Source organism: Calypte anna, chromosome 5A (assembly GCF_003957555.1).
Source record: "Calypte anna isolate BGI_N300 chromosome 5A, bCalAnn1_v1.p, whole genome shotgun sequence".
Taxonomy (NCBI): Eukaryota; Metazoa; Chordata; class Aves; order Apodiformes; family Trochilidae; genus Calypte; species Calypte anna.
This window is the reverse complement of record NC_044251.1, coordinates 26,382,912-26,401,402: the sequence shown is the minus strand read 5'-3', so window position 1 is coordinate 26,401,402 and position 18,491 is coordinate 26,382,912. Positions and strand designations below refer to the sequence as shown.

Below are 18,491 nucleotides of genomic sequence, written 5' to 3'. Positions count from 1 at the left end.
GCAGTACTTTTCTCTTTTTATATCCAGGTATTTTTATTCAGTGAGGTTGAGACAATGACAGTCTTGGGAGAGAAAAAAAAAGTGTAGCAATGTAACGTATCTTGGGTATGTTATATAATATTGGGTAATATTATATAATATAAAATAATTCAGTGGCAATTTTTGCTAAGCCATACCACCCCATCCCCACCCCCAAAACAGGTCAGACTGCTTTTCTCACCAAAGTTAGGGCTTGGGAGCTGACTTGGATTTTACATGGATGCAAATATGTAGGGATATTATTAGGGATATTCCACTTCTGTACAGCTGAGCTGATATCAGACTTTGGAGTAATGGCTTCAGCCTGAAGCTCTCCTTGTTACTAAGGGCAGCAGGACTTGACTTTTAATCATGGCATTTTAGCTGTAATATGTCAAAAAGAGCTTGCAATACTTTTTGCTAGTTAAGTACAATTATTTAATCTAATATCTAGTTTTACTTTATTATATTAAGGGATTCCAAGAGGTATGCTTTTGTTTTCAAATTCAAATATTGCTTAAAAGGAGTACTCAAATGTTATCCTAAGATATTAGGAACCTACATAAAAGAAGTTTATGTCAGAATGAAGATAAAGCATATGATAGTAACTCCTAGTATAAATTAAACTGAAGATGCTATCTACAGTATCCCAAATCACAGAAATTAAGAAATGCATGCTAGTGTTTTAAATTCTCTAATATTATGGTACTATGCAAGGTTTTGTAGTTGTGAGAAAACTTAATCCTGATACATGTACTATTTTCTTCAGGGAAAACTGGATCAGGTCCTTTGTGACCAATCCTGATTATTTACACCTCCATATCTTTTGATTTTTTTAGCTACAATGCATTGTACTGTTAAGGGAGAATTGGGAATTCAGCCCAGTATTCTTCCAGACTTCATGTTAATTTAATCCCTTATTTCTCCAGTTATCTAATGCAAAGCATTTCACTCTCATTAAAGATCACCTTGTTTCCTGTTTTCATATTCTTCTCAGTTTTATTATTCTCTATTCTTCTTCTTCTCATTGAAATCTTCTTTCTAGTCATAATGAACACTCAGAGCACTTCATTGAGAAAGATGAGAAGTTAAATATTTTCCATTTCTCTAATAAAGACCCTGTCATTATCATCACCAAAAGCCACAAAAGCAGGTTAAGAATGACAGAATTACATGAAAGGTAAAACGGATGCTGCCAAAGTGTTTTTGTGATCACAGTCACCTATAATAATACATGGAATGCTGGCATGGCAATTGAATTGCATACTAAAGCCTGTGTAAACTCATTTACTACAGAATGCTGATGCTCAATTGCATCAGTCACAATTGAACATAATATAATAGAAATTTGGAAAAATCTCTGATTGTTGTCGTGGAATAACTCATACAACTCATCATCATGGCAGTTTTCAATTTAATATGATATTTTAGAAACAGAAAGCCACAGTGATTCCATTCTAGAAGAAAAAGTAGCCTAGAAAAAAAATCATGTGCTTTGCAAATGGAAAGAGGAAAAGTGCTATAATTTTTTCCTTCTATCACTTTTGACAGTATACTTTATGAGAGAAGATTAAATTAAATTTTAAAGGCAAAATTATCTTCTCATTCACATCACAATAACTCCAGAGTAGTACTACCAACTTTCATACAATTACTCCAGATTTATACAAATACTAATGGCAGCAGGAGCTGGCTTTTCAAGCCTAGCTGTTTCACAATAGGAGTACATTTTAAGAAGAGATATATAAAAGAAAATAGTTTGGGCTTTTTATTCCATTAAAATAGATCTGCAATATCACAGATAAAGGCTGATTCCTCTTTTGATCTCAAACAAGCTACTTTCAGAAAACAGTTATGACAAAAGACAGAAATCTCAGAACAATCTTTGAATTTTGAATGTGTTCAGTAGATGCACTTCATTTCTTCCCATTCCATGGATTTCTAATCCTGAAGTCTGTATTTCACATAAGTGAAGGAGAAGAGGACATGGAAGATTGATCTGAATTAAATTTATCCTGCAGTGACCTGTTTAAGGAACATAAGGAAGGGGAAGAAGGAAGGCTGCGACTGATGCCATTCAAAGAGCAAAGACACCAAGTGACAGCCCCAGCAGAATGTCAGAGGTCTTCTCCCAGGAGGTATGTTGTTCACATCCACCCCACCCTCTGGCATCACTCCCTCTCTAGCTCCTGCCACTTGATTCACATTGTTTCTGTACTGGTTGAAATGTTTCACCCTCTCTTACTGTTACTACTGTTGCTATTTTACCTATCCACACTTGTCTCTGCCAGTCTGTTATTCATAATTGCCAGGGCTCCAACCCCACCAGAGAATCCATTCTGCTTCGAATTAGAGCTCATTTGCCTTGGATAGCCATTAGCAGTTTCCGACAGCTGTTTCTGCATGATGGCCAGAGAGACTTTATTGGAGGCCAGGAAGTCTTTCATGGAGATCATCTCCCCTGAGAGCCGGCGTCCGTCTGTGTCGCTCTCGTTGACACCATCTGTCTCGATGGAGATGTTTCTCCGGCTCCGCACATTTCCCGGCATTACCACGTTCCTCCGTGAACGAAATAATTTTCTTTGGCATCTGTGGCAGCACCTGCAGTCCAGCTTTTTTAATATCCAGTTTATGGACTGTTTGATGACAATAGAGATCACGTTAAATAAGGAATAGATGCAGCACACCCCCATGAGTATGAACACAAAATTGCCAAAGCGGTAAAGGCCTTGGCTCTCATACTTGGTGTTCTGGCTACTCACCAGATCACCAAAACCAATGGTGCTAAAGGCCACAAAGCAGAAGTAAAGTGAGTCAAAGTAACTCCACCCTTCAATCGGTGTGTACATGGCAGAGGCACAGCAGGAAATTATAAGGGATGCTACACATAAAATCAGCATGACGTAGTACACGGAGGGCTTCCAGCCTGCCAGGCTGTCCACCTCAGAGCCCCAGAGCCCCGCCGGCTGTTATGAGGGAGGACCCCTTTCCTTCTCAGCTGTCTTTCATGGCAGGATTCATGATGTAGGCTATGACAGTGATCAGGCGCTCCAGGAAGAGGTTGAAGAACAAAATGGTGCCCGCACATCCTATAAGGCCATAAAATATTAGAAAGATTTTGCCTCCGACAGTGGCTGGGGTGGTCATGCCAAACCCTGGAAGACAAAACAGAGCAGTTTGAAAAAAAGTAAACCTGTAGTTACTGTGTCAGGGTTCTGTCACAGAAAAGAACGGGCAGCAAACCCTTGTGGCACACATCAGCTCTGCAAAAATGAGTTCTCCCAAACTGTTACCTACTTGTGCTTGACCTTGCCCCAGCTGTAAGAGGAAGGAAACTCATGCCAGAATTTTATCCAGGATCAGAACGGAACAAAAAGCAGAAGAAAACACACTGGAAACAAACAAAACAGGATTTAGTCTGAGGCCTGCATTTTGGTCTGGTTGCTAGGTCCTTTGCATCCCCCTTTTTGCCTTGGATCACTTCCAGGCTTTGAGGTTATCAGACCGCTGCCTTCTCTCTTTCATTGCTCTGCACCATGGGTCTGACCCAGGGGTAGCTCTTACCTTTGAGGGATTATTCTTCACTAAATCTTTATAACAGAAGGTGAAATCTTTCTGAGCCTCTCTTAGCTCCTTCTGTAAGTATGGGTGGCACAGCAGCCATGGCAGTCAGGAAACCCAGGATGGGAGTACACCCTGAAGGAGGCAGCCCCTGAAAAGGGCAGCAGCCCCTTATGGGGGACCTGAGCAGGCATTAGACCTGCCCTGCATCTCAACATGGCATAAGCCCTCTATAAATCGGCACCGATGAAGTTTTTCTATCTCTCTGTGTCCCACACCATAGCTCAAATGTGTGTGTCAGTCTTAATGAAAGTCTCCTCTGCTCTCAGTCCCTGTTGTGCTTCAGTCTTCTATCAAATCCCTTCCTTATTAAAGCCTGAAAATATTAATTTTGCTTTGATTAAAACTATCAGTAAGACCATCTTGCTTTAATAAGGTATTACTTAAAACATGTCCAAATCATCACAGAGCAAATTTGAATAATAACTAGCTTTGCTGCTGTTCTATTAGGATTAATAAGGGATTGCATAACTGATCAATTAAGCCCAAACAAACACACTAGCTGAGCAGACAGATAAATCATGCTGGACAAGATAAATCATGTTGGACAAGATAAATCATGTTGGTTTATTTGTTTCCCTCTCTCTGTAACTGTGAGATGCTAATTATGAAACAAAGACATTAGGCTCTAGGAAATAAAGGAAATCATATTCACTGTGATACACTTGTGCTTGTTGGAAGACAAACAACTGCAATGTGAAGAGACCACATTTCCAGCAGTTCTGAACTGCACTCATCTTCTCTTCATTGGAAACCTGTGACCAGCAGAACACACTCTCTAACACTGTTCCTGCCTCATGCGGTTCAGCAACAGCCCTCACCTTCACCTCTCCAGCACAATCCCCTCTGAATGACAGCCCCAAGTGTGGGCTCCCAAGGGTGGCTGCATCTTTCCCAGCATCCACAGGCAAACCATAGCATCCAGAGGAGCTCCAGGAGGCACAAGCCTCCTCATCACACTCCTTTGCTAGGGATGGGCTGCAGCTCTGTGCTGTGGGGAACAGCACCATGAGGCAAAGCACATAGACAAAATATTCTTCATGACAAGAAATTTTTGCTGTTGTTTACCTTGGCACACAAGAATTTCCACTCACTTTCTATCTTTTTCTTCTGCTCCATGACCTGATCCCCCTATAATCCCAGTTTTGATGCTTATTGTCTGTGCCGTCTGGCTTATATGCAAGTCATGACCTCCACCCTGTGGACAGACACGTAAAGACTGATGGACAAGGGGGAACTTGGCAGGTGAACCTGTCCTGTCCAAAGCAGCCACTGGGAGGGAGTTGGGGAGTGCAGGTCTGTAGCCCACCCTGCTCTTTGAGGAAGAGAAGGGGCTGGATAACACAGGCTCCTCTCAGGATCCTGCCACCGGCATCATGGCCAGAGCCTCAGCTCCTCAGCTTTGTTTGTTTAGTTGCTTGGATTTTATCACAGAACTCAGTTCTCCATGGGTTAAATCCCACCAGCAAAGGCTTCACAAAGGCACCCAAACAGACATGAGGGAAATACACAGTGAATTATAAATACCAAAAGATGCAGAACATTGATCCAGAGAGGCAGGGAGGCTCTGGCTGTGACTGCCCCTTCTCAGCTCCACCTCTTCAGCAGGGGCACTTTTTGACCTCCTGGAGTAAATGTAATTTTTTGTGTTCGTTTTTCTTTTTACAATCTCAATATGTAGCAATCAACACTAACATTTCCAAGAAGCAGTAAAATGGAAAACCTAAAAGCAGTATAAGGATATTAATTGAACAAGTATTTTCGTTCAAAGACCATTTGTCAAAAATGAGATATAACCTTTTAGTTGCAGAAATAATTTCAGTTTTTGAATGTCTAGGATTTTCATGTATTGAGCCACACTGTGCCTGGTTTGACCATCACAGTCAGGATTAGGTTGGAATTAAGTACTACAGAGTAGGACTTGTTTGACAGTAAGTATATTTTTCTCCAAATGAACTCTTGGAGTGTTTGAAATATTCATGAACGCAAGTAAATTTGGTTAATTGTTTCAGCCAAGAAATGCAGGAGACCAAAACTTTAAAAGGCTGAAACAGTTGAAATTAAAGTGATTATATTCTTGTTTACACATTTCTAATGTTTCTCTATGGAAGACAGACAACGGCCTATAGTTTTCAGGAACATTTTTACCATCTTTTCTAAACATTGTTGTTACATTTGCTGTTATTTCTCTCCATGCACTTAAACTGATTTTCAGCTATAAACCACACTTAGTTAAGCAACAGTTTCATGTTTGAGTTCTTCTACAAGTCCTGCATGAAAAAACATCAGTCTGAGCAGTTTGAAGGAGATTACTCAAATAGAAGAAGAGGAGAAACCAACAGCCAAATATATAGAAGGGAAATGATTTAGTGAGCAATTAGAACAGCTGTCAGATCCACACAGTTCACCAGTGAGAGAGCAAGAAGTTAAACTGAAGAAGAAGAATAAAACCAGAAAAAAATTGCTAATGATAGTTTTTATGGTATGAGAGAATGGCAGATGAAATTAGTGAACTTTATTTTGCAAGTTGGGTGACATTTCTTGAAAAAGAATTATTTCAAGTATAAATCAAGATTATAACTAATCAAGTAGGAACCTGATAGGTTTGAGTTAGAAAATTTGGATGTTTTTAAGGCACTGAAAAAAGTTTAATTTGATTTATTCGATACATCTGTGGATATGGCATTATGTCCCCACTGTTGACAGAACACATGCCAAACCCTAACTTGACCAGCCCAGTAATGCAGTGGATCCACTTAGTAAAAATTTCAGATTTTATTATGAAATTAGTATGCACTGATTTACCTGTGTCCTACCATCTATTGACTATAGTCAGCTAAACTGATCAACTAAACCCCATAGTTCAATTTTACTTTCAGTATTGTGGATTTAATTCTACATGCTGCTTAAAAATAGGATTCAGACTTGTTGGCTGAATATTCATATTAATCTTAATTTCTCTGGGGCAGAGCTATATTTTCAATGTTGAAAGGAGTTTAAATTCCAAGCAGAGTCAGCAGAAGTTTTCTAAAGCACTGCACACCTCCTTTGCAAAATAATTCTGTCTTGGCAGCAAAAGTTCTACCTTGCAGATTGCTATTGAAAGTGCTCAAAATCCACCTGTGTGTTCAGCTATATCCATAAGATATAGGTTTAGTTATATAAAGAACAATTAAAAGCATAAACACATTGTCAATATGATACAATCATGCTTCATGATTTCCTGAAGGAAGAACTGAGCATAAGCAAAAAAAAGCAGAGCAGCTGTAATTCTTATCAGTAGTCAGTTTGCTGAGAAAGACTGAGGTCCAATAGGAAGTTCTCCTACAACAGAATTCTCCCACAGAAGGTGTATCTTGTCTAACATTAAGTAAATATTAATCTCAATCTAACAGTAACATGTTTATATTGAAACTGAGCAAGAGGAAACAGGCATCAACATCATATAATTAATCAGCTTTTCACTTTTCTTCAATTAATCAACTCACACACACAAAAAATCTAGTTTCTCTATTTTCTTTCCTCAAAGTTCTGATAAATATCAATCTCGGAAAATCTAAAAAAGTTGAATTAAAATAAGCAGCAGCCTGCAAATGACAGACCCCCAAGGTGAGGCTGTGCTCCTGTCCCACCCAACTGTGCTTCCTATCCCAGGATGTTCCCCCCTCCACATCCCCTGCCCCAGACACAGCCAGGGCAGCACAGCCCAGGGGACTTGTGCCACCCAAGTCCTGGGATGTCCTTAGGAGGCCAAAGGGCACAATGTGCAGTCTCAGGTTACCCAGCTGCCTACTATGAGGCTAGAATTAGGTCATTTCATCTTGTCTCTTGTAAACTACTCCAGTGCTACCAAACGCTGTGGGCGTTTCCCCTTGCTCATCACCCACACTCATCTCCCTCTGCCTGGTGGTATCCTTTAGGAAGAAATTCTTTCCTGTGAGGGTGGTGAGCCCCTGCAACAGGTTGCCCAAGGAAGTTGTGCCATCTCCCTCCCTGGAAGTGTTCAAGCCCAGGTTGGTGTCCCTGCCCAAGGCAGGGAGGTTGGACCTAGGTGATCTTTAAGGTCCCTTCCAACCCAAGCTGTTCTATGATTCTGTGGTTCATCACATGTTTTAATTCTGGATGTCCTGACATTCACAGGTTACATTCGTTAAACCTTCAGCTTTCATTTCCTGTAAGGCTTGATGCTGAGAAAGAGTGTGAGAAACAGCTGATTGATCCTAATCCCTCATGAATGAGCCCTGGACACAAGGTGTGTGGAGGAAGAGTAGGACCAGTCAATTCTGAATCATGAGATTGGGTCTTTCTGTTGTTCTGCAAAATATGTCTCTTTTCTGAGGGGTTTTATTTCCTTTTTAAAAGTGTTCAGCCTGCTGCTTCTGCCTTTCCCACAAAGAGGAAGTGGGCAGAAAGAGGGAATAACACTATAGCAACAATAATGAGTCATTGTGATGCTAGAAATATAAATATCATCATGAAACAGCTTTCCAATTTAGTCTGTGATCAAAAACCCTTTGTCTGTGATGTTGAGGCTATATTCCAGTGCATTTCTGCTTATTTGATTAACTCTCTGCCATGTTTTTCTCTATCAGTTCTTCTTTGGCCATGATTCACTGGGGCAATGATGAATTTCACCAGGGGAACAGTCACTGGAAAATAACTGTGGTTTTAACAGGTGTGAATCAAGCTAAATAGGACCAAGATGGTTCTGCTGCAGTGAAAAGATCAAGAAAATAACAATTAGGAAAAGAAATATAGAAGTCTTTGATACCTGCTAAGATGCTGACCCTCCTTCCTGCAGACACACTCTGCACAGAACTATCTACATAATAACATTTTGCTTCTAAAAGAGAGACTGAATAAAGAACTCTAAGAGAAGTTGTACTTCAAAAGACTTTCTTGAGAAAAATGTCCTGTACTGTGCACTATTCTACAGTGTGCAGACACTAATAATATGGGAAAATTCCCTTTACTTGGAGTTACACAGAGATACCTTGATTGGAAAAGCCCTTCAAGACCATCAAGTCCCAACTGTTGACTGAACACTGACCAAACATCTGCCCTGATAGCCTGATAGTGCTGTTGGAGCAGAATAAGTAGTCCTAGAAAAGCTGTAGTTATGCTGAAATAATTGTCACCCACCCTTGCAGGAAAACATAGCACACTACTTCCTTCTGAAAGTGCTACATCAGCAAGCTTGAAACAGTCCTTTTCTGGAAAAGAACAATGACAATAAGTTCTTCCCAGAAGAGAAGAAAAAGATACATTTCTGTGAAGACTTCCACTGTGTGAGAGGAGATGTCCATGGAAGCAAGGACGGTGCTGTCACAGTTAACTTACAGCATAAACTTGATCTTGGGTCCAATTTCTGATATGAAACAAAATTCCTTTTTGCTAAGTTATGCAGAAAATCACACACACCCCTCTGTGACTTTGCATCAGGGGAAGCTTGACATCTGAACAGTGTGGATGTCTGGTCAGACACACATTCCTACATGTGGTCAGAACCACTCAATTCAACATCTTGGCTCTCTCTGCAATTATGAGGGGAAAATGAGTTAGTTGCATCATGAAACTGTTACTGCAACAGCTATTGGGAAAAACCCCGATATTTTATCAGGGACAGCCTAGTGTGGTAGTATTTATTTCATTGGCAATGCTATTTTCTCATGCAGATGTCTATGTGATGGAGAAGGGCTCAGCCTGCCCAGGATGGCTGGGGTGATGTGGCTGTCACAGGAGCCCTGTGTGCTACCTGCAACACACCTGCAGAGCTGACACTGCAAACTGTGGCCATTCACAGCAGGTCCCCCTCCAACCCTGATGGAGTTGCAGTACTAAACACCAGCCAGGCAGGCTGGCAGCAAAGTCTTGTGGCTTCTTTTTTGTTTGTTTTTTCAAACCGGTTGGAACTGTAAGTGCTGAGGTACTAACAGGCTGACTCCTCTTCTTATTTCTGATGTCAGAGTGGATCCAGAGAATGTTTATCAATATGGTGATAGGAGCTTTATATATAAATAATATAAATAATATAAATATAGATATAAATATAAAATTACAACCAGGCTCCCAGACCTGCCTGCCTGAGCCAGCTCTGTGCCTCCTGCGGGGGCATCTCAGGCACTCTGTGGAGCTGCAAAAGCTGGAGATGCCTTTGGGGGCATTAGGGCTGAGTCACATCCCCAGATGCAGGGCCAGGCTGTCAGCTGCTGCTGGGTGACCTCGGGCCCTGCCCTAGGTGCCACTGCTGCTCTGCTCCCAATGCACCCACTGTGTCACACCCGGGCAGGCTGAGAGAGATGTAACCTTCTGCAGAGCTCCCAGTAGGGTGAAGTCCATTCCTAAAGGACAATATTGATGTTGAAACTAATGATACAAGATGTTTTGATGAAACAGTAAATATAGTTACCCAAGTGCAATCTACATCTGCTCATATAAATTGAGATTGCTTTTGTTTCCCTCTCTAGCTTGTCTGGAGAGTTCTCAAACCCTTCAGACAGCACTCTTGCCTCTGTTTCACTGAAGATGGAGGACAGGAGATTCTGCTTTGAGGACTGCACGTGTCCCATGCTCAGTCTGGGCCACTGTGGGGATATAAAAGACTTGCCTGAAAGATTGTGTGTAACATTTCTTTGCCTCTGAGAAAAGCCCCCTGAGAACTCCACCTTGTAACCCATGTGTAGGTCAGTGTCACCCTCTGTCTGTGAGTGGGACTTCGAGGGTAGAAATAGCAAAATCTTTGGGCTTTAGCAGATTTGGGTTTGGAAAGAAATGCCAGTTTTGTGTTAGTGTCTGTGAGCAATGTCTGAACCTCACCTAAAACCTGTCTGGAAGTGCTGGATACCTGTTACTGCCCTTCTCTCTTTTCACATGTTCTGCCTTGAACAGAAACCTAGCTTAAGAAAAGCTTCCAATGTTAATAAATCTAAGAGCCACAAGTAAAGAAATGCTAAAGGGACAGCACTGAATGAAAGATATAATAAAAAATTATTTTAATAGACAATATCTTTATGGGTCTGTTGATACCTCTGCTAAAATGTCTATGCAGCCCTTAAGTAATATATGACTCTGGGAAAAAGAGCCTCTGTAACTTTCATTACTGTAAGTTTGTCATATAAGATAATTCATGGAAACCTTGCCATTTTGCTTTACATAACTAAGGTTATATTTTATTTAAGGTTCATTCCAGGTCTTATACAACTTTGTTACAGCTCCTATGCTATCATAAATTCCATGTATAAATATTTCATGCCTACCTTCTGTTTTGTCTTCATAATTTTATGTAGTTTATGAAGCCTCAGGTACTATGCCCAAGGCCTTTACATCATCCCTAGATAGATTTGTAAGACTCCCTACCTTTTGTGTTACTGTAGGGATAGAACAGGCCTCAATTTTGAAATTACCTTATTGTTATTTTGAAACTTTTTTGTGACTTACTGAACAGTCATTTAGAGGTTTGTGTAGGTTTTATTTAGTCTTAAACCATAAAAAAATCTTAAATAATTGAAATTTTATTAACACATTTGTATTTAATATTTAATTTCAACTTGCAACACTATATCAAACGACAAGGTACTTGAGCTCTATATGTGGATGCAACACCACATCTGGTCCAGCCTGAAGACCCAGTGAAGCCACCAATAGTTTGGCAGCCTCTAAAAGGCAGGATAACCCTGGTAACTCTGCTGGGGCTGCAGGAGTGTCCAAGTGCTCAGGTACATCTATACAAACACTTCCCAGCCTCTCTCCTTCGTTCCTCTCTCCTCCATAAAAATGTCCACCAGCCCCAATGATGCCACCAAGCTGAGCTTCAGCAGGGCTCAGAGACCAAACCTGCACGGGTGCAGCCCCAGGACAACCTAAAACCCTGTGCCAAAAATTGCTTAGCAGCTGATACCTTGGCATGGGTTCTGTAATAATGACAAGTGTAGTTTCTGTGGCTAAGTAGCACAGTTTAAAAAATGCCACAGCTGAGGAGACAGCTTACATAATACAGTAAAAAAAAATATATTGCCAGTTCCATTCCTGTTAAAATACAGCATGAAATAAAAAATAAATCCAAATTTTAATCACAACAGAAATATTTTTCATTTGAAAGCCAAAGGCATATGCTTTTGGATTTAAGGTCATCAAGAAATGCAGTAATGTATACTTGTTTAACATTTAGCACCAAAAGAAGTTCCTGTAAAGACATACTTACAGGAAAATATGCTTCAAAACATTGGCCTACTCCTACTGATGCCAGAAGAGTATGCCAAGAAGATGGGCATATACTGTATACCCTGTATAAATGAAGTCTCTGTGGTGTGGTGAAGAATCAAAACGAGACCTAAAGATCTTGTAGTGTGACTCTAACAGGTATTCAAAAATACTTCTTTGTCTCAGTTCCTTACAGCAGAAGGAATTAAGTGAATATGAATGTGTTCATATACATGCAAAACTGAAAAAAAAAAAAAGTCAGATAAACATGTGTAAACATGATGAATACATGGTTACATATATAAACTTTTTTTTTTCTATTGAATAGTCTACCTTACTAGCAATAAGCAGTAGCTTCAAGCTGTAATTCAGCTTTGGCAGATAATACTTTATCTGAATTGTGAATGTAATTAACACTGTTACAAGGGTTTGTTTTCAGTCCAGTGAGTCTGAGTAAGCATAGTAACCTCAGCTCTTGAAAATAAGAACAGAATGTGTACTAATTAAGCCATAGGTTCATCTACACTAACATTTCCTTTCAAATACAAAATCTTCATGGATTTGGAGAAAATTGTCATGGTTGGAAAATACCTCTAAGATCACGAGTTTTCAAAGGATAGTTTAATTTGCTTATTGTGAATTTTATTCTTGGAATGGAAGGGTAAGACATCTTATTTATCTTGGAGGAAAAAAGTGGTTTTGTGTCTCCTAGAGGGCACTTTTCATGTAATGCTGTAGGAAAGGTCAATGTCTGGAGCTTCTGTGATCTGTTTTTTCAGTCCAAGACATATTAGAACATATTTCCTCTGGAGTAATGCTTTATTGTTTCTTCTCATTTAGGGTAAAATTATGGGAAGTAAGTCAGGATTTTTGGTTTCTCCCCAGTGGAAAAAAGCCAGGTGAAAAAATATGGTTTGTTTATCCTCCTGCTAACACAAGCCTGGGGAAATGCTGTTGATGTCATTTTAGTGAAGGGGATCATGTAAAAGTAAAGCCCTTCCTTGGATTATATATACCAACCTTGGATTATATAAATACCAACACAATCAGAGCAATTTTTTCAAGCGCCACTTGTGGGGCAACTAAAGCAGAAAGACCTCAGCTGTGAGTATAAACTTTTAAAAAAGTAAAGAAAAAAAAATCCCCAGTATTAGAGGCTGTAAGGAAGCTGGACACAAGTAAGGACACCTAATTTTTGGTAAAATGAAGAAAAACTGTATATGCATGTGTGTTTGTGTGTGACTACATTTTCCTAACCAGTTCCAAGCCTTATCTTGATGGCAGAGATGAAGGCTGGGAGCTCATCTCATGAGCCAAGGGCCACATGCCAAGGGCCTCAGCATTGCCTTCTCCAATGAACAGAAAACCTCACCCAGAAAATTAGGTTAGCCTGATGCTTGGATGTATCAATCTGAGGGATAGACCTTCTGAAGCATAGCATAAAAGGCAGCAAAAATATTACTCTATTTCATCAGGGACTGGCAGATAGCCCCAAAAAGTCAAGAATAAAGGCAAAAAATTCATAGTTCCCAAGTAGATGTTGCGTGGACCGCAAATGCAAAGGAAAGACCCTGAGCTCACACCATATAGAAAAGGCTGTTGGTGTGGTATCTAGTGAGGGTTTTGAAATATTCTTTGTAGAAGAGGAAGCAGATACTAATGTGGTAATTAAAGTTAAAAATATTGCTGATGGCATATGTTATCAGAAATTTCAGTGACTATGTATCACTGGAGAACTGATGACAGAGAACTGACAATTCTGTGAGTGATTGCAACAGGCACAGGATGAATTTCAACACCTCTTTTGTCAACTTTGAGTTTCTTATCCATTAATCTGTGTCTCAAAAGCTAGGAGCTATGAAGGGACCAAAGACTATTTCTCATTCTTTTTGTCATTTTGAAAGCAAAACCATATGCTGATAGATGGACACTTGGGAATAAAACCTGAGTTTGTAGAATCACAGTAAGGTTTGGGTGTGAAGGGACCTTTGATGATCATCTCGTCCAATCCCCCATCCATAGGCAGTGAAATCTTCCAATAGATGAGGTTGCTCAGCCTGAATAATATCAGGCTACTCCAAAGAATACATCAGCTAAAAGAGAAGCATTATGCCACCAGCTGCAAAAATGTCCAGACAAACTCAATGCTATAGAGAAAGAAACAACAATAACAAAAAACACCTCAAGAAATCTGACAACAACAGAGAGCACAGTGAAATTTGGCTTTGAGAAAAGAATAAGTCATAGCTGAAACAGTGTGCTGGGTTTTATATGCACAAGATGTATAGATTTGTTTTTGAAATCTTGTGAATGTACTGAATGTAATGCATGTGTCCCTTCATGTGAAGACAGAAATGCTTTTTTAGTGACAGCTGTAGTGGCGTACGTCTGTAAGACAAGCCTAGATTCAGCCTGCTCATGATTTTACAGGTCCAGACACAGATGTAAAAAAGGATCTATATGTAAAACAGGACAGGGATGTCAGCCTGCACTTTTCCAAATGCTCCATAGCAACTTTGGCTTGCTATCAAAGTATCATGCCACTGCAAATGTTAAAAAAGACAAAAAACCACAACAAAATGCTACTGCAAGGATGAGACTTCTTACCTATCTGAATGATGATGACTCCTGCTATCTGTGCATCAGGAATGCTCAAAATCTCATCATTACCTGCCTTACCCATACAAACATTAAAAAAAACATGACAGCATGTAGAAGAGGGTAGAACTGAATGAGATAATAACAAGCTGATAATATTGTGGTGAAAAGGTAGAAAGCTGGATGTTTCTGATGTAACTGGAACAAGTGGCTGTGCTGTACTAAGGAACCCCCAAAACCCAAGGATGGCTGAGGTTGGAAGGGGCCTCTGGAGATGGGCCAGTCCAACCCCGCTACTCAGAGCCTGGCTCCCACACACAGCAGCTCTCCAGTGGGATGGGAATTCACCTCGGGGATGCCAGGCTTTACAATCAGATAGTAATAGATTTGTGGAAATACATCAATGGTATCCGGAAAAAGATATTCATTTATGCACAGGCGAAACTGAGGTGATCCCTTTCAGAAGTAAAATTGTGAAACTGTTTCTGACTTAAGTTTAAACACCTAATAGCAGTGACACAGAGAAACTCTTCATTTGCTTCCTCTCTGCAAGTTTGTTAACTGAGTTAACAGCTTTCCTATGCGAACAAGCCCTGCACTGCTGCTGGAAACATCAAGCCACTCCTGCCTCTCTCCATAGGTGTCTGCAGCTTCCTGGCCCAGCAAGGGACATTGCTACCAGAGCCCAAGCTCTGTCAGCCTCCAGGAGAAAGGAGCCCTTCTCTGAGCCATTACCTGAGCACAATCTCTAAGCTGAAATCATAAGGCTGAAAAATCTAAGAGCAAAAATTCTGGGGGGAAGCACCTGTCTAAACTTTAAAGAGATTCTATGACTTTATGGGACTTCAGAGTGCAACACACGAACTCACTTTCTAGAGGTCTGAAAGATCCAACCTAGAGCAATGTCCTGGGCTCTGCACCTAGAAACAGCTGCTTAAGCAAGTCCCAGCATTTCAAATATTGGGTTAAATGAAGGAAAGCCATTTTTTTAAAGCACAAAGAGAACTTTATCACAAGAACTATCCTAGATATTTCAGATTATTCTGGAAGAAAGCCTTTCTCAGGCTTTTAGAAACTGTTAAGCTTGGAGGTTTGGCTGTGGGAAGCTTGTGTACCACACCCTCCTTTGCAAATACCTTATTCACAGACATGTTATGGTTTACTTGATACTGCTAATGCTGATCAGTTAAATAATTATGTTTAATTAAAATTATTTTTCACATTCTTTTAATGAAAAAGATGAAGCTGTGAAAGCTTTTAATACCCATGTTTATCTCGGAATTAAAGTATCACTTATTTAGTTCAGAATGTATTCTGCTTTGAGAAGAATAAACACACTAACAACTCCAAATACAACATACAATATAACCAATATACTTGGTTATTTTTAAAAATCAAAACGAAAAGAAAACAAAGAAAAATAATATCTCTTTCTAGAATTTTTGAAGATGTCATTTGTAGTGGTAATGAGTTTAAATGCTTCTAACCTCCTCATTCACAATGCTTATTCCCTACCTGAACAGCACGTTTTACTTTGGAAAAGAAGCATTCAATTAAATGGTAGGATTGGACACTCAGGACTGTCAGTGACCAGTGCCATGGCTAACTGTGAGAAAACAAATCTGAGTTTTGAGGCCAGTTTTGAGGCCATTTACCAAGTCCTTTCTGTACTAAAATGACTTTGTGCAGTCTTTTGTATCTCTATAGTGGCTTTCTGGAAGCCGTGTCAAAAGCAGTTTGCCATACATGAAAAGGAACCAGTGCTTTGATACAGCATATTATGCACATGCTGAAAAATAGGTGAAAAAAGCCTGTGTCACAAAGGAATCTCTTTTAAAATAAAAAGCTTTTTAGTGAAGTAGGTGAAGAGAGGGCATTTATAAGACTTCCGTTAAAGGCTCATTTTCTGCTGGAAAGGTGGCTTGTGAACTATATAGGGAAAAAAAATTATCTCAGCCAGGAGCTGAAGAAATTAGTATTTTCAACATCACAGAAACTCTCTTAACAGATACAGGAAAAGGTGACATTCTCCAAACGATAGTTTTAAATGAATGAAAAAATATTAAGCTTTTATATTGTTGCCTTTAAAAATTCTCAGCATGCACGATGCAGAATTATTTTAGGCCAATGAAAAATTAACCCCATTCAATAAAACAGGGAGACCAAAACTGCCAAACTCCAAGTTCAAAAAAAAAAAAAAAAAAAGCCAAACCAGGCTCTTGTTAGGAGTATAATGTGATTTGAATGCATACTATCATTAAAATGCTTAAAGACCAAGTTGCCTGGTCCAGTACAAAAATATTTTGTGAAATAACAAAAGGAGCTGTAGACCAGAAATTGGTTTGTGATTATCCAATGGATGCAGCTTCACTGTGACTGTTAGAACTCCTGGGTTCCCAGAGATCAGGTGGGGTCTCTAGGAACACCTGAAAATCTGTATCACACACACTGGATTTGACCAAAACCCACTATTGTACCTTCCTCTCCGGCCTCTTAAATAGTGAAAAATTGGCTAAAATACTTTTTGTTCAGTATATAATTTATTTTCTATTTTAAAGACATGATTTAAAGTTTTATTTTTTAATAAAATTCTGGTAGATGTTAGAATTAATGTTTTCTTAGAAGTTGTTAAAGCTAAATTAACAAAAAAAAACCCCAAACCAGTCACCAGCTGTCTGGCAGTCAGTTCCAAGAGTGATGTTTTACTTAGAAACATGACAAGGATGTTCTTTAACCAGATGCACGTCTGGGCTTGCTAAAACAATGTTTTCAGCTGATCTTGACATGTTTATGCATTATGATTTATCTTTTACAAAATGTACCAATACAAGTCCCCTTTAACAGGTGCGCTGGAATAACAAGCTCTAAGTATATTCAAATGATAAATCCTTCTGGTTTAGCTAAGAAAAATAGCATCCGATACTGTCGATGAGTAGGAGGTGTTTTAAGTATCCACTACAAAGCACAACATAAAATCCATGCTTACATTTAATGAGTATTCTGTAACAGTATATACGATTCAGGGAAAGAGGAATGAAGACACCTTCATGAGTGAACAGCAAACTAAACCCCACCTCCCCGTGGAAGTGCATTGACAGGTGAATTCAAGGACATTAAGACATCCGTTTCACTCCAAAGAAATTTTTCTTTTGTGTGTAAGATCTGATAATCACCTATGTAACAGTTATGTAAGGTATCATCAGACAGAAGATCTGAATACATTCAGATAACCATGGGCTAGCAATGGCAGCTGTTTCATGTGCATGTTAGAGCTGATTCATCTCCTCATGGTATCTTCTGAACTCTTATTGTGGTTTTGAATATACAGATCTTTTCAACAGCCATTTACAAGCCCCACAACTGACATCACAACATTGTAAAGCTGAAGATGTTTTAGCAGACTTTCTAACACAAGACATATGTTTCTAAAAGCCTGATAGAATACCTCAAGAACTGTACTGCCAGTAACTGGTCCAGCTGCTTGTACCCCTGTATGTAACTACCCTACAATCCCTGCAGTATTTATCAGTGAGGAAGGCCTAGCAATACTGTCACCTCCTGCCCAAATCCTGCTGTGGCTGCAGGCTGTAGTTACCTGTGTTTCTTTAGATCTCTAAATGAGCAGATGAGCTTACTAGAAGTCATACTGATTTCTACTTCATGTCATTTAGCAAGCTTGTCTTGAAAAAAGACCTGATAGTTCCTCAGATAACTTCAGAAACTGGTTTTTTTTCCAGTCTAACAATGAGTTTTACCTATTTCTTTTAATCCTGCTATTTTGTGTCACCAGATGTATTTGTAAAATAAACCAACAGAAAATTGTGGAGCACTGATGCTGAAGTTAAGCATTGGTCTTAGCACGAACACGAGAGGCCACAGAAAATATCAGAAAAGGAATGGCGATATTTAATTTTAAACCATATAATTATGCAATTCCCAAGAATAAAAACGTCAGACAACATTCCTGATGAACCTCTGTGATGCTAGGACAGAAATTATGTACTTTGTACTTGATACTGGTCAGCAGACAACAAACTGGGAACACAACCAGTTGT

The 18,491-nt window shown here is 39.6% G+C and overlaps 1 protein-coding gene across 1 annotated transcript in view; it reads right to left on the bottom strand.

Moving 5' to 3' along the window:
• Positions 1-1,731: 1,731 nt before the first annotated feature.
• KCNK13 (potassium two pore domain channel subfamily K member 13) overlaps positions 1,732-18,491 on the bottom strand; it is a 53,020-nt gene continuing 36,260 nt past the window's right edge. The window contains 3 exon segments of the mRNA XM_030452282.1: positions 1,732-2,968; positions 2,971-3,036; positions 3,039-3,173. Of these exon segments, the coding sequence (XP_030308142.1) occupies positions 2,283-2,968; positions 2,971-3,036; positions 3,039-3,173 (887 nt within the window). The 3' untranslated portion in view covers positions 1,732-2,282.